Here is a 15326-nt window from a genome sequence, read left to right as displayed (position 1 = left end):
GCATTTGTGTGGCCCCATGCAATGTATGCCCATACAGAGAGTTGTATGAGCATATATGTTCTTTTCTCTTGGATAAATACCTAGGAATGGAATGGCTGAATCATATTTCCCATATAATTATGGGAGATACGTGTATGTTTGCTTTTGTTTTAAGATACTGACAAACTGTTTTCCAAGATGCCTGTATAATTTTATATCCCATCACCAGTGTACAAGAGTTCTAGTTCCTATTACTTCCTTTCCAACATTTGGTGTGGTCACCTTTTTAGTTTTCACCATTCTAATAGGTTTGCAGTGGTATCTTATTATCTTAATCTGCATTTCCCTAATGACATTGAACATCTTTTCATGTGTTTCTTTTGCCACACGTGTCTTCGTTGGTGAAGAGTCTTTTCAAATCCTTAGCCCATTTTTTGTATTGAATTGCGTAAAAAAATTGTTGTGTTTCGAGAGTTTTGGGATTTTTTTTGTTTTGTTTCTTTTAAGACGGAATCTCATTCTGTCACCCAGGCCAGAATGCCGTGGCGCAATCTTGGCTCACTACAACCTCCGCCTCCCAGGTTCAAGCAATTCTGCTTCCGCCTCCTGAGTAGCTGGAACTACAGGTGCGCGCCACCACGCCTGGCTGATTGTTGTATTTTTAGTAGAGACGGGGTTTCACCATGTTGGCCAGGCTAGTCTCGAACTCCTGACGTCAAGTGATACACCTGCCTCAACCTCGAGAGTTCTTTATGTATTTTGAGTGCAAGTCCTTTATCAGAGGCATTTAGCAATTATTTCTCCCAAGTCTGTGGCATGTCTTTTCATTTTCATAATAATATTTTGGGAAGACCAGATGTTTTTCAATCTCCTTGAGGTTCCTGTGGCACTTTTAATACTTCCTTTTCTCTGTATTTTTTCTCTCCCATTCTAGATAGCTAGGCCTTGGAAGGCAGAAACCATGTGCTCCCTGCAGTACCCAGCCTACTGCCTGGCACTCAATCGGTGCTCAGCCAGAGTTTGCTGATTGGTTGCCGCTCAGCTATGTGGCACATCCCCAGGGCCATCTCTTCCTGGCAGCCTGTAGCTCAGGGCTTCAGCAAAGAAGATGCTGTCTGTGTAGTGTAGATGCCAGGCTCCAAGGGACAGTGGGCAAGCTCCTCATCTTCTGTGTGACTGGCGTTCCTGACCTCTGTAGGGAGCAGAGACATCATGGCTTACCAGGTGTGCTGCTGTGCACCTTCATCCAGTCTTATGTGCTGGAGAGACCACTCTCCCATGTTCCCACCTGGGCATCCTACCTCTTTTTCTTGGGAATTTCTTCGTAGAAGAGTAGAACTGTATATTCAAGGAAATTAAATTCCTTCTTCCATTTTCTGCTAATGCTATTCATGTATTGATTCATTCATTCTTTCTTCCAACAACTATTTTGGAAGCTCCTGTTAGATGCCAGGCACTGAGATCAGTATTGGGGATGCAGTGGTGAACCAAACAAATGCTTTCATGGAATCTGGATTCTCTTAGAGGAGACAGACAATAAACTAGTAACCAAGTAAAATAATCCCGTGTAGCGAGAGTGCAACAGTGAAAATAAAACTAGGTAATGTGGGGGCGGCAGGCTGAAAGTAGAGGGTACTACATCTGCCTGAGCAATCCGGAGAGGCCTCTTGGAGGCTTAAGTGATCAGGAGGAATAGCCTTGCAGTCTCTGATGAATTTCTGCACGTAATTCGTTATTCAGCAAATGCATGTGGAGCACCAGCTGTGTGCCAGGCAGTGGGCTCAACATGGGACTACAGACTCCAGGCAGACCAACCCAGGCTCTTGCCCAAGGAAGCATCAGTCACTCTTGGACAGAAAAGTCCTGCGAGGAGGCTGTCAGCACAATAGAGGGTCACTTGCCTGGTGGTGAGCATGGACTCTGCCCGCAAGAGTGAAAACCCGTTTCCTGAGGACACCCGGGCTATGGTAGAGGGCAGGGCAGGAAGGGGCATGAGAGCCTGTGGCATATCCGTCGCATCACTGCCCGTTTCCCAGGGTGAGCGGCAGCATGTCTGAGGCAGCGGGCTGCCCCAAGAGGCAGGCATCTGGAGCCAGTCTGCAGGGGTAGCACAGGCAGCAACTGTGAGCTCTGTTCCTAAGAGCCATGTGGGGCTGCTGGGGGGCAGTTGGTCAGTAAGTGAGCTGACCCACTCTGCACCCCTCATTGTGGGTTTCTGGTAATTCAGCCAGCAGGTGGGAGGGGTGGGAGGTGAAACCGAGAGGCTTTCTTATCATTCAGCAGATACTTGCTGAGCACTTGCTAGGGCAAGGCCCTGTCACAGGCACTCAAACAAGTCCAAATGAGTCTCGTGGAAGTGAACAAGAAGATTAATTGTGACTGTGACAAATGGTAGAAGGAAATGAACAGGGTGGAGTGATGAGGAGGCCCAATGGTTGTGCTGCAGGGGTTACTAGGTGCTAGTCAGGGTGGTCGGGGAGGGCTCCTCTGAGGAAGGACCAGCAGAGCGAAAGCCCAGAGAGTGAGAAGGAGCCAGCTCTGCAAAGATCTGGGGCAAGAGTGCTCCAGGCGAAGAGAGCAGCATGTACAGAGGCCCCGGGGTGGGAAGGAGCAGAAAGGGGGCCAAGGTGAAGCTGGCCAGGTGGGCAGGGGCCAGGTCATGAAGGGCCTTGAAGGCCATGAAGAGGAATTACCATTTTTTTCCCAAGTACAGTGGGAAACCCCTACAGAATTTTTAAGTTGGACAGTGATGTGGTCAGATGGAAGTTTTTAAAAGAAACTTTGGCTACCAGATGGAAAGTAGATGACTAGGGGTGGGGACGAGTTGCAGGAGGGAACACCAGGAGACTTACTAAGAAGCTGTTGCAGTCGTCCAGGCGAGATAATGTGGACCGGATTAGGCTGCTGGCTGGGGAGTGGAGGAAACTGGAAGGACTTGTGGTTATTTCAGCGCTAGAGCCAGGATGTGCTGACGGATTGAATGTAGGGGTCAAGTGAAAGGGACGAATCAGATGACTCCTGCGATTTGGCTTGAGCAACGGTGGGGTGCATTTACTAGGATGAGGAGACAAGGAGAGGCACTGGACTAGGGAATGAGGGGTTCTGGTTGATTTGAAAGAAGGGGGCATGAAGGGAGGAGCCTAGGCAAGGCTCAGGTTCCTGACTTCTTTGACTGTGTGACAAGTAGCAGTGCCATTTCCAGAACTAACGAGCATAGGCCTTGGAGCAGGTTTGGAGAAGAAACTGAAAAGTTCAAGTCCAGTGCTCCGAGGCCCAGGTGCCTAGGGAAGCTGCCTCATGGGGGAGCTGCCACCTGGTTTATGCTCAGTCCTGGCCTGTGAGCACAGAGTCTGTATTTGGTGGGGCTTTGGTGGTGGTGGTTGGTTGGGTGATTGGTTTTTGGTTATGCAGCAGTTGGTCAGGCTGCACTTGACCTTCAGCCTCACTTTTCCAGATCCTTACTCCCCAAATCAGGCCCCCAAGTGACCTGGTCTCTTTCTCATAGATTTTTCCTCATAGACAATTTTAACATAAAAGCCATGTTAATAAAAACCAAATGTGAGCTCAGGCCTTCCAGTAAATCATAATAGATTAGATGCTGCACCGAAATGAATATCCCACAGTGGAAAGGGTTGACCGGTTGGTGGAAGGCGCTTGTTGTGACTCAATTGGGCCACAGAATGAATTCTGGTTTGTTTCTGTAATAGAAAATGCAGGCTTCGCTCTTCTATCAAGTCTGCTGAGTCCTGGGCCAGAGGTCGGGGGATGGGGGGTGAGTTTTACAGCTTTTGTATCTTGAAGTTTCCCCAGTTCAGCTACCAACCTTCTACTCCTGCCACTCCATTTGTCATTGTTTACCCAGGAAGAAGGTGTCTTGGGCTCTTTGTGTTTTGTGTTTTGTTTTGCTGAGAAGTTAATGGAACGTGGATGAGAGATACGGAAAAGGTTGAAAGGTAATAGGATAAAGGGAAGCTTTTGCCATGCAGAGAACTTGCACAACGTCATTTTGGATCTTGGCTGACACATAACCAGAATTGGAAGTACATTGGAAATTGGCCCAACATCTGGTTAGCTTTCGAAATCTTTGGTCTATAGTCTTCCAAAGCTGGTAATACTTGTGTGACTGCAGCCAGGGAGACATTGCGTAGTCAAAATACATTTTTTAAAAGTTTGAACATTGTTTACCTGCTGTTCTCATGGTCTCTTTATCCAGATCTGTCTAATTATTCTTATGCATCCTTGGTCTGGGTCTTTTCCATCTCTACCCTGAATGGGAGCTACTACTAAGGGGGAAGAATCCAGATATCAGAACTGAGAGGGAAGCTTAGTAAGAGTTACTTACACTGTGGGGCCACACCCTTCCCTTCTGTTTTGGATTCTTTGAATGAGTTGGTTGAGAGTTCCGCCCTCCAACCCTGTGGACAGGAGACACCCATTCTGACTCGGTGGGCAGCTCAGGCTCTGACCCCTAAGGCAGGGCTGTGGGTGGGGCAAGGAACATGTGGTCTGCTGGAAGCCAGAATGAGCTAGTGCTCCCGTGAAGTGCAGCAGAATTTCTTTGGAATTTGTCTGTCACAAGGCACTTATGAGTTGAAGCAAATAGGATCATATATTATCCACAATGTTTATTTCTGTCAGAGGGAAATGACTGGCAAAGAAGCTATTGGATTTGCAGCAAAACCTGCCTTTCTGTGACTGAGAACCATGGGGTATGCGTGTGTGTGTGTGTGTATGAGTGTGTGTGTGTATGAGTGTATGTGTGAGTGTGTGTGTGTATATATAGATGTCCTTGCACACAGGAGCCGTCTTACCTCTGACATTGACCTTAGCCACTCAGAACCATCAGCCACCAGATTGTTTCAGGCAGGAGGCTTAAACCCAAACCAAATTTGTTTGCCACAAATTAAATGCCATCCTAAGAACAGTGATGGTCATGCAGTGATTGTTGTGGAAAACAAAAATGAGAATAAGTTGCTTTTTCACTTGCCTTTGATTATACCACCTTAAGATAACCAGCTGCTGACAGTGTCGTATTTCTTTCTAGCCTGTTTTATGTGTGGGTGATGGTTGGGCTTTTCTACACAGCTGTCATATGGTGGCTTCTATTTTATGTACATTTCCCTTTAATTTTGAGATTTGTCTGATCTTCTGTCCTAAATTTGATCAAAACTACTTAACTTTAAAAAAAATTAATTCAGCAAAAATGTATGGGCTGTTGTGTTTGTGCCAAGAACACCACTACATCACGTGACACACATAGCTTGGGCAGGTGGAGAGAAAGCGCATTAACCAGCAGGGATCATGGGACACGGCAGAGAGGATGGAGGTAAGAGTGACCTGGCTGCATTCAGGGCTGGGCTTTCCACTCTCCGCATGACCTCAGGCAAGCTTCGTGTCTTTTTTGAGCCTCAGCTTCCTCGTCTGTAAAATGGAAATAATATTAGCCACTTCACGGAACGTCATGAGGATGAAATGAAGCATTCCACTTCCTATGCCTGGCAGATGGTCACCATTTCTTCAGGGCTTACCATGTGAAGGCAATCTTGTCGTCTTAGCAGAATCCTCTCCTCCTTCCTTTCAAAGACACTTTGTCCTTCCCGAGAGAGACTGGGAGTTTTGTTGTTGTTTGTTTTGACTGAGTATTTTGGTAAATGATAAGGCCTCCTTGGAAACACTTGATAGTTCAGAGTCACAGAGAGGATTTTAAAGGCCATGGTGGGAAAAAGAGCTGGGAGAGAGAATGGGGCACCTGGCCCAGAAGGAGCTTTGGGGAAAGAAGGGAGATGTTCAGAGGGTTTTCTGTTGTATAGTTTTGCCATGTGCTGTGTGGAATCACCTCTGCTCTCTGCCTCCCAGGGCTGGTGATAAAATCTACCTCACATGGACTGCATGGCAGTAGCAGGTCAGTTTGGGGGAAAGGGCCAGAAGCATGAAGACCACTTGGAGCAGCCAGGGGAATGGGACCACCCCAGTCAGCCAGGACACAACCAGATCATGTCATGGGCCACTAGCTGCCTCTCCTGGGCCCCTCCACTGCATCACCCTGCAGGATCCTGGCACGAAGCCTTGCCTGTCCCTTCCCCCATCCTCCACCTCATCACCCCCCTCCCCGGCTCTTCCCCGCCCTGACCTCCCTGGCTGTGCTCCACTCCCTGCAGTCCCACCTTTGTTTGGCAAGTCCTGGCTCTCCCTGTCCAGCTCAAGGCAAACTCCTGTTCATCCTTTAGGATCCAACCTGAGCAGCTTGTCCCCTGAGAGGGGCCCCCAGCAGCTCAGCATGCCTCTTTTGGGCTGTCTGTAGCTTGATTTAGCTCTTGTTAGGTTTTTTCCTTTTGTTCTTTTGTTCTAATTTTCCTTTATTTTTATTTTAGACTGGACTGCAGTGGTGCAGTCTCGGCCCACTGCAACCTCCACCTCCTGGGTTCAAGCAATTCTCGTTTCTCAGCTTCCCGAGTAGCTGGTACTACAGGCATGTGCCACCACACCCAGCTAATTTTTGTATTTTTAGTAGAGACGGGGTTTCACCACATTGGCCAGGCTGGTCTCAAACTCCTGACCTCAAGTGATCTGCCCACCTCGGCCTCCCAGAGTGCTGGGATTACAAACGTGAGCCACTGTGCCTGGCCTAACTTTCCTTTTATAACACAAATGATAAGGAAACACATCAAGTCATGCTCAAACTAAAAATTCTCATCCATGCATTAAGCAGTGATCAAACTAAAAATTCCCATTTGTGCATCATAATGAGAGGTAAAGTTGTTGGTCTGTGATGGTGCTTTTTCTCTTTCGATCCTGATAGCAGTTGTGGGGCGGGTAGTTACCATAATTATTCCCACCTCACAGGTGAGGAAACTGAGGTTCAAAGAGGTAAAGTGTCAAAACAAAGTTCTCCCGTACTCCACCGCTAGGCTTCTCATTCCTGCTATACCCAGCTGACCCCCTAGGAGAGAGTGAACCCAGGGACATAGAGGGGTGGCTGTTGTCAGCCTGAGAGGATGGGCACCCTGCATGCTTCTGGTGGGCTCGCTGAGTGGGAGCTGCCACCCTTTCCCATCTGGTCCCCGCCCACCTTCGGGATCATCTGAAGGTGGTTTGAGCCGTGTCTCTGACTTGCTCTGTGGCCTTGGGGAAACAGCTTAACAACTCTGTGCCTTAACTTCCTCATGAAAGGAAAGGGCTAGACTTGGAATCTGGTGCAGAGAGAAGTGTTTCTATCCTCCGGAATCTTCCCCTCATGGAGAGTTGAGAAAGGTCAAGATCATCTTGACACGCTTTTCTTCCTGTCAAGAGCTTGCCACAGATTTCCTCATTGTTCACAAATTCTAAGAAGGCAGAGGGTCAATGATAGGAAAGAAACAAAAATGGACCTCTCTGTGGAAATTCAAGGCCTGGTCCTAGTTTGCCTCTTTCCATGGTTCTGTGGCCACAGCCCCATTCTAGAAGGAGCCAGAAGCCAGGCCCTTTCCGCTGTGCTCGCTGAAGTGGAGTGATTGCTGGTGGGTTATAAAGTTGGGCGATGCGCCTGGGACGCAGAGGAGCTTTTATTCCCCACCCCCACCCCCAGAACCACTGACTGGCAGTTCTCAAAGGGCCAGAAATTAGTGGATAGAGAGATGTTATGACAGTGTTAACATCTCTGGAAAAAACAAATGCCAAAAAGATTTAGTTGACTTTCCTCTTGCCATTCAATAATCCAGAATCGTTCAGGGTTACACATTTAGCATTAACATGGGATACAGAATCCACAAATTAAATTTTCACTGCAATCAAATTTTTTGAGGAAACCCAAATTTGTGGGGCGTTTTGGGGCATGAGAGAGACTACTACCCAACTCAAGCCTTTATGCCGTCCCTCACCCAGGTCATCTCCTTGGTATGACTTAGCCTCTTTCTGGGAGCTGGAAGGAATTCAGAAAAGCAAGATATATTGTTATGGCTTATTTCATCAACCTGTGTGTGCAGGAGTTACTTAGAATCCAGACAATCAGCTCTTCAATGCTATCCTCCACTATTTTGTCAAGGTTCTAAATGAAGCGTCATCTGGTACTCAAGGGACTGTATTTCAAGAGTTCCGAGAAGTGCCACCTTTCCCCCTTTTGTAGAATAACAGGAAAAGACGTGTTCCAAGCACAAATAATCCATTCAGTTCGCTGAGCTTGGATCAGGCGAAATATTTGTTTCTCCAAGTGTATTTTTCAAGAGCCATGTCAGATGAGCAGATAAGGAGTTTGAAGACCTCTTACCCTAGGCGGGAACTGTTCTAGTAGCCCTAACAGGTCTTCTGTCACTGCAGGTCCTGCATGCTTCTTTAGGAGGAATGATAACAGGGCTCAAAGTCACACACTTGCCTGTTCCCTCTTTCCTTTCCCACTTACCTTCCCCACCCCCATGTCATCTTTTATCTTTTAAATGCTGTTAGTTTTGGCAGGAAGAACTGTTGAATTTTCACTGGAGGAAAGGTGATTCCCTTGCCTGTTAATGATAGATCTCTGCTCTATTGGTGTCATTGTATTAGGTTGGCACAAAAGTAATTGCAGTTTTTGAATTGCTTTTAATGGCAAAAACCGCAATTACTTTTGTGCCAACCTAGTATGTGCACCTTTCTGTAAGAAAAGGCTTAGCTTAGTGTCTTTCTGCTAATGTCACCCTCAGGGGCAGGGGTGGCCTCTGCCTCACCTGACTCAGAACTTGATCCCTCCTACCCATGTTGAGGGTGGGGCCCAGCTTTTGAGCTTGTCATTAAAAGCTTGAGGGCACAATTGTTGGGGATGACTGTAGTTTCCTTCGGGTATAGTCTCTCTTTCTCTAGGCCTGGGTTTCCCCAAGCGTAGAAGGTGCCTAATACGGGAGTGGCCTCAGGTGGCCCTCAGACCTGGCACACAGTGGCAGTGAATTGTGCTATGGGACGGTTACCCCTTTTTCTACTCCCTTCCCTTTCCTCTGCTGTGTCTGGGAGAATGTCACCATTTGGGGCTAGCTTCTCTCCAACACTATTAAGTACCTGCCAACCTCCCTTTTTAACAAAGATCAGGCCTTGGGCCACCATGAGTAGGCAGTCACCAGTCATTGGCTAGAATGTAAAAACATTTTTTGATTTTTTAAAAATTATTACTGGCAATTATTACATCAATCCTGATTTCCTATTTATAAGTAGTGACAGAAAATGTATGTTTTAATACGTTTATGTAAGTTCAGTTTATGGAGAGCTCTGCAATAAGTTGTGGCACCGACAGCAACCAGTCATGACAGCAGGTGCCAAGAGGGGACAGGCACGGTGGCTCACACCGGTAATCCCAGCACTTTGGGAGGCCCAGCACTTGGGGAAGCCCAGGAGTTCAAGTCCAGCCTGGGAAACATGACAAAACCCTGTCTCTACTAAAAACTAAAAAAAAAAAAGAAAAGAAAAAGGAAAAGAAATCACCAAGAGGGAACATATGTGGCTGAAGTTGAGGAAACCCCACTCTGCAGGGCCTTTCAGGATGAGGAGGTCACGTAGTCAGGAGGCCTCCGCTTACATCCTTCTCCTCTGTTCCAGGCATAGATCCTGAAAAATTAGAGCGAATCCAGCTCCCGGTGCCAAATGCAGTCGAGAAGACCACCTACAACCATCCGCTGGCTGAAAGACTCATCAGGATCATGAACAACGCTGCCCAGCCAGGTGCCCACTTGGGGTGTTGTCTGTCCACAGGGCCACGCAGTCATGGGGAGCAGGCCCCACTGGAAGCCTGAGCCCTGGGTGCTAGGCCTGAGCCTTCTGAGAATCTGGGTCCATCCCAGCCTCTCCCTCGGCCTCTCAACCCCTGCATCCTGGGCCAGCCCTCCTGCCTGCTGGAACTGTGTCTTTAGCTCTGGGTCTCCTTTTGCCATGCCACCCCCTGCCACTTGCTAACCATCTTTCTTCTCCTTCCACACCCTGCCTCCCTTTGCTGAGATTATCAATGTTTGTCACCCCCCGAATCTCTGGGTGGCCCAAGGTGATATTATGAGAAAGAACTAGGCTGAGAGTGGAGTGAGGGGAGAAGGTTCGAAGGTTTAAGGGGCCAGTAGAATAGGAGACAGAGTTTTGTTACCAGCAGCAGTTGTGGGTAGGTATGGGAACAGGTAGGAGTGAGAATGCATTTGGAGGAAAACTCACTTGGAGGAGGCAGCTGAAGAGAGGTTACACTAGTGCTGGGGCTGGGTAGGGACGGGCCAGGAGAGCCGATGGAGCTGAGACCACCCAGCCTTCTCCTTGGTTGCCCCTGGGGCATGTATCATGTTTGAGAAGACCTATTTTTCGTGATAGTGCTTTTTCTCTTTTCTTTTCTTTTCTTTTCTTTTCTTTTCTTTTTTTTTGAGATGGAGTCTCGCATGGTCACCTGGGCTGGAGTGTAATGGCGTGATCTCGGCTCACCGCAACGTCCGCCTCCCAGGTTTACGGGATTCTCCTGCCTCAGCCTCCCGAGTAGCTGGGATTACGGGTGCATACCACCACACCCAGCTAATTTTTTGTATTTTTGTTTGAGACGGGGTTTCACTATGTTGGCCAGACTGGTCTCGAACTCTTGACCTGGTGATCCATCCACCTTGGCCTCCCAAGGTACTAGGGATTATAGGCATGAGCTGCCGCGCCAGGCCTACTTTTTCACTTTTTAGGCAGAGCCCCTTTTCTCACCTATTTTCACCTGACTTACAAGGCATTAACAAAGGGACAGGCAGGGAGGTGGGCAGAGGGGTGTGTCTGCCTTTAGTTTTTTCCCAGTGACCTATTGTGGTCTCTGATGTTTCCAAGACCTTAGAGGCATAGCCTGAAGACCTTCTCCTCTCCACAGTGGGATCTTTCCCCAGAAATAAGCTTGAAAGACCCATAGAGGAGTTTGCATAAGAGCAGTTGTCCTTCAGTCAGTCAGTTACAGATGCTTCTAGGAGAGATGCCAGACGTGAGTTTTGGCATTCTGAGCACCTGCAGTCTACCACTGCCCAGCGATGAGACCGTGGACAAGTCCCTTCCCTTTCCTAAGCCTCAGTCTTTCGAGCACTCATTGCAATCAGTTTTCATACAGATTCCTTGAGGAGCTATATAAAGTGCTCGGCACTGTGCCTGGCTCACGGTAGTAAGTAAGTAATAGCATAATAAGTAAGCTGTGTTAGAGCTCTGTTGCACTTGTCAGAAACCCGACTCACTCTGGCTTAAACAATACAAACAGACAAAGCTGTGTTGGGTTATAAAGTCTGCTGAGGCCTGGCTTCAGGCAAAGCTGGATCCAGGGGCTCAAACAGTATTTTTCTACCTTTGGCCTCTGCCACCTTCTGGGTTGATGAGTTAAATGTCAGCCCCTCCAGCTAGCCCTTTCTCCACTGAGACACTAGACTTACTCTATGGGAGACACTTAGATTTGAGCAGTCTAGTTGGAAGAGAGATCTCGAAGTGATATTTGCAGAATACTTTACAAATATTAAAAATGCTGGCAAGGGTGAAGAGATGGCTGATGCCCTCAGGGCCTCACCACGGTCCTCTGCTCAACCCAGCACAAGGAGAATTTCTCTTACCCAGCAGTTCTAGCAAATTGTGAGGTTGAGCCTTACTGGCTCTGACTGGCTCCCTTGCCTGGTTCTTACCTAGTCACTGGGACCAAGGGAATGTAGAGCACCCCAACTGGCTGGGTGATGTGCCCAACCCTGGAAGGGGAAAGGAGGACCAGCTCCACCCAAATCACATGACCCAAAGTGGGACTGGCGGCTCTCTAAAGGAAAGTGGGAGTGCAGGGCCACTCTCTAGGCCTCAACAGTGTTTAGTCACCCTCTTTTTCCTGCACCCTGCCAGTAAAGGGACTTCAGGGAAGTATTTGGTGTAGGTAGTTTTGATGGAGAACATTGAATTCTAACTGATTGGGAATGGCTTTGGCATGGGGGTTCCCTCTGTGTCCCCACTGGATGTTGGGAGCCATGAGCAGTTGGTCTATCATCTGACCTGCTAACCTCAACGTGGGTAGGCAGGAGCCTTGGGCTTAAGGGCGCCGCTCCCTGGGTGTGCAAGGCTCACCCTGGTTTGCTCTGCAGATGGGAAGATCCGGCTGGCGACGCTGGAGCTGAGCTGCCTACTTCTGAAGCAGCAAGTCCTGACGAGTGCCGGCTGCATCATGAAGGACGTGCACCTGGCCTGCCTGGAGGTGACGCCCTCTCCCCTCCTCCTTTCTGGGGGCCAAGGGAGAGGGACAGGAGGATGGAAGGGAAGGTGCTGGCATCCAGATAGGAGCCCTGGCCTGCGGTGTCATCGGTCACCAGCTAGAAGCAGCAGGGGCTGCTCTCTTGAGACCCCACTCCAACCTACTTATTCAGCAGGGACTTCCTTTCGGCTGAGACTCGCTGAAGAGTCCACTTAATTGAGTTTTAGTGGTTCCTGCTGCACTTATTTGGTTCTGTATTTGTCCTCAGGATTTCTGAATTTTTTCTTTGGTGTTACAAAAGTTTTAAGCACATACAAACACACTAACACATATACATACATTGATTATGGTTTTTGTGCTTAAAATATACATTAAATTTTCAGTAGCGTTTATGGTACCTCCTCTTATTTTCTATGTTTATTTTAGAAAATTTAGGAAGTACAAAGAGGTAAAAGTAACAACTATAGTTGACACTTTGGCTGTGTCTATGTAGACACACACACACATATTATATATATAAATATATTTAAGTATTATATAAGCAAATAATTACATAAAGGAATATATTTACATATGCAATATGTAAATATACACTATGTATATATTTACATATATAATATATAAATATGTAAACACATGAATATATGTAAATGAAATATCTATTTACATATATGTAAATGAAAATTCATTTATAAGTATGTATATGTTTGTATACACACACACATACACACACCCCCCCTTATAAATGAACTTTTTGTCTTATACAAATGTAGCTGGGCTAGGTGCAGTGGCTCATGCATGTAATTCCAACATTTTGGAAAGCTGAGATGAGAGGATCACTCGAGGCCAAGAATTTGAGACTAGCTTGGACATAAGTGAGACCCTGTCTCTACAAAAACAAAAACAGTTAGCCAGGACATGCTTGTAGCCCCAGCTACTCAGGTGGCTGAGTCTGGGAGATTGCTTGAACCCAGGATTTTGACACTGCAGTGAGTATGATTGTACCACTGCACTCCAGTCTGGGCCACAGTTTGAGACTGTATTGAAAGAGTAAAATAAAAAAGGAGTCATAATGGCCATATTTGTAACCGTTTTCCCCTGATTAACTGTATATTAACAGCTTCTCATGTCATTACAATCAAATTACCTATCCTTTCGCATTTTCATTTTGAGCTCTGTCTCCTTTCCTCTCTCTCTCTCATTAAGAACTATTTTATAGGCCAGGCATGGTAGCTCATGCCTCTAGTCCCGGCACTTTGGGAAGCCGAGGCGGGCAGATCACCTGAGGTCAGGAGTTAGAGACCAGCCTGGCCAATGTGGTGAAACCCCGTCTCTACTAAAAATACTAAAATTAGCCAGGCGTGGTGGCAGGCACCTGTAATCCCAGCTACTCAGGAGGTTGAGGCAGGAGAATCGCTTGAACCTGGGAGTCGGAGATTGCACTGAGCCAGGATCATGCCACTGCACTCCAGCCTGGGCAACAGAGTGAGACTTCATCTCAACAAAAGGAAAAAAAAACAAAAGAAAACATTTTATGCATTAAGGTTATTAGTCCAGATCCGTTTTATACGTACTCATGTTTTAGAATTTGTAGTTTGCCTGACTTGCTCGCCTAGATGAGACCTGCCTCCTTCACACCTTCCTTGTCTTTTAACAGGGTGCGAGAGAAGAAAGTGTTCACCTTGTACGACATTTTTATAAGGTAATTGGCAGAGCACAGATGGACAGCAGCATGGTGTGTCTTGTAGAAGCAGGAGTGTCTTGTAGAAGCAGCAGAAGTGGTGTCTGGTTCTATGCAGATAAATGTTATATGTCTTCAGTTATTTTTTATGCCTATAATTACTGAATAAAAATGCTCAATTTCATAGTCCCTAGAGCAGCAATACCTAAACTTTTTTCTGCCCATGCTGTCTTATCAGTAAAATTTTTGAGGACTCAGCCCCAGTATATGACAATTTGTTTCTCAGTAATACATGGATTTGGTTGTTTGGGAATAATTATATGTAAATTATGAACTACATACATATAAACACACATAAGTAAATTATATATATATGATGTGCTTATGTTCGTGAGTTACATATGGTTACATATATAAAATTACTTATGAATTACCTATGAATTTATGAACTATATACATGTATATTATTTTTATACATATGTACTAAGAAACCTTATAGAGGCTTCTAAACCTTTATTAAGTTTATTGAGATTTTGTAAAGTGCCACAGTGACCTTCAGTATCTGAAAAATTTGCAGAGCTTTGTCTTCAGGTTCCAGATGGTTTTATAAATATCTAATTGCAGCCGGGCATGGTGGCTTATGCCTGTAATCCCAGCACTTTTGGAGGCCAAGGCGGGTGGATCACCTGAGGTCGGGAGTTCGAGACCAGCCTGGCCAACATGGAGAAACCTCGTCTCTACTAAAAATACAAAATTAATCAGGCATGGTGGCACATGCTTGTAATCCCAGGTACTTGGGAGGCTGAGGCAGGAGAATTGCTTGAACCCGGGAGGCAGAGATTGCTGTGAGCCAAGATAGCGCCATTGCCCTCCATCCTGGGCAACAAGAGTGAAAACTCCATTTCAAAAAAAAAAAAATTCTAATTGCCATGGTTTTGTTTTAGCTTTTAAGCATTTGATTTTAGTCCATTCGGGATGCTAAAACACCATAAACTGGGTAGCTTATAAACAATAGAAATTTACTTCTGGGCTGGGCACAGTGGCTCACGCCTGTAATCAATCCCAGGACTTTGGGAGGCCAAGGCAGGCAGATCATGAGGTCAGGAGATTGAGACCATTTTGGCTAATATGGTGAAACTCTGTCTCTACTGAAAAATACAAAAAAAATTAGCCTAGCATAGTGACGGATGCCTGGAGTCCCAGCTCCTCTGGAGTCCCAGCTCCTCTGGAGCTCCTCTGGTGGGAGAATGGCGTGAACCCGGGAGACGGAGCTTGCAGTGAGCTGAGATCACGCCACTGCACTCCAGCCTGGGTGACAGAGCAAGAGTCCTTAAAAAAAAAGATATTTATTTCTGTCAGTTTTGGAGGCTGGGAAGTCCAAGATCAAGGCAGATTCAGTATCTAGTGAAGGCTCACTTTCTCATAAATGGCACCATCTTACTGGATGACCTCATCACCTCCCAAAGGCCCTACCTACTAATCCCATTACCTTGGGAATTCGAATTTAAACATACGAATTTG

At 46.7% G+C, this 15326-nt stretch overlaps 1 protein-coding gene across 2 annotated transcripts in view; it reads left to right on the top strand.

Annotated features, from left to right (window-relative positions):
* CLEC16A (C-type lectin domain family 16, member A) overlaps nt 1–15326 on the top strand; it is a 249531-nt gene that overhangs the window by 88947 nt on the left and 145258 nt on the right. For both annotated transcript variants that reach the window (XM_011988119.1, XM_011988120.1), the window contains exons 13-15: nt 9514–9636; nt 12018–12127; nt 13782–13826. In XM_011988119.1, coding sequence (XP_011843509.1) covers nt 9514–9636; nt 12018–12127; nt 13782–13826 — 278 coding nt within the window. The remainder of the gene's footprint in view (nt 1–9513; nt 9637–12017; nt 12128–13781; nt 13827–15326) is intronic.

Source organism: Mandrillus leucophaeus, unplaced genomic scaffold (genome assembly GCF_000951045.1).
Source record: "Mandrillus leucophaeus isolate KB7577 unplaced genomic scaffold, Mleu.le_1.0 Scaffold323, whole genome shotgun sequence".
Taxonomy (NCBI): Eukaryota; Metazoa; Chordata; class Mammalia; order Primates; family Cercopithecidae; genus Mandrillus; species Mandrillus leucophaeus.
This window is presented reverse-complemented; position numbering and strand designations above follow the sequence as displayed.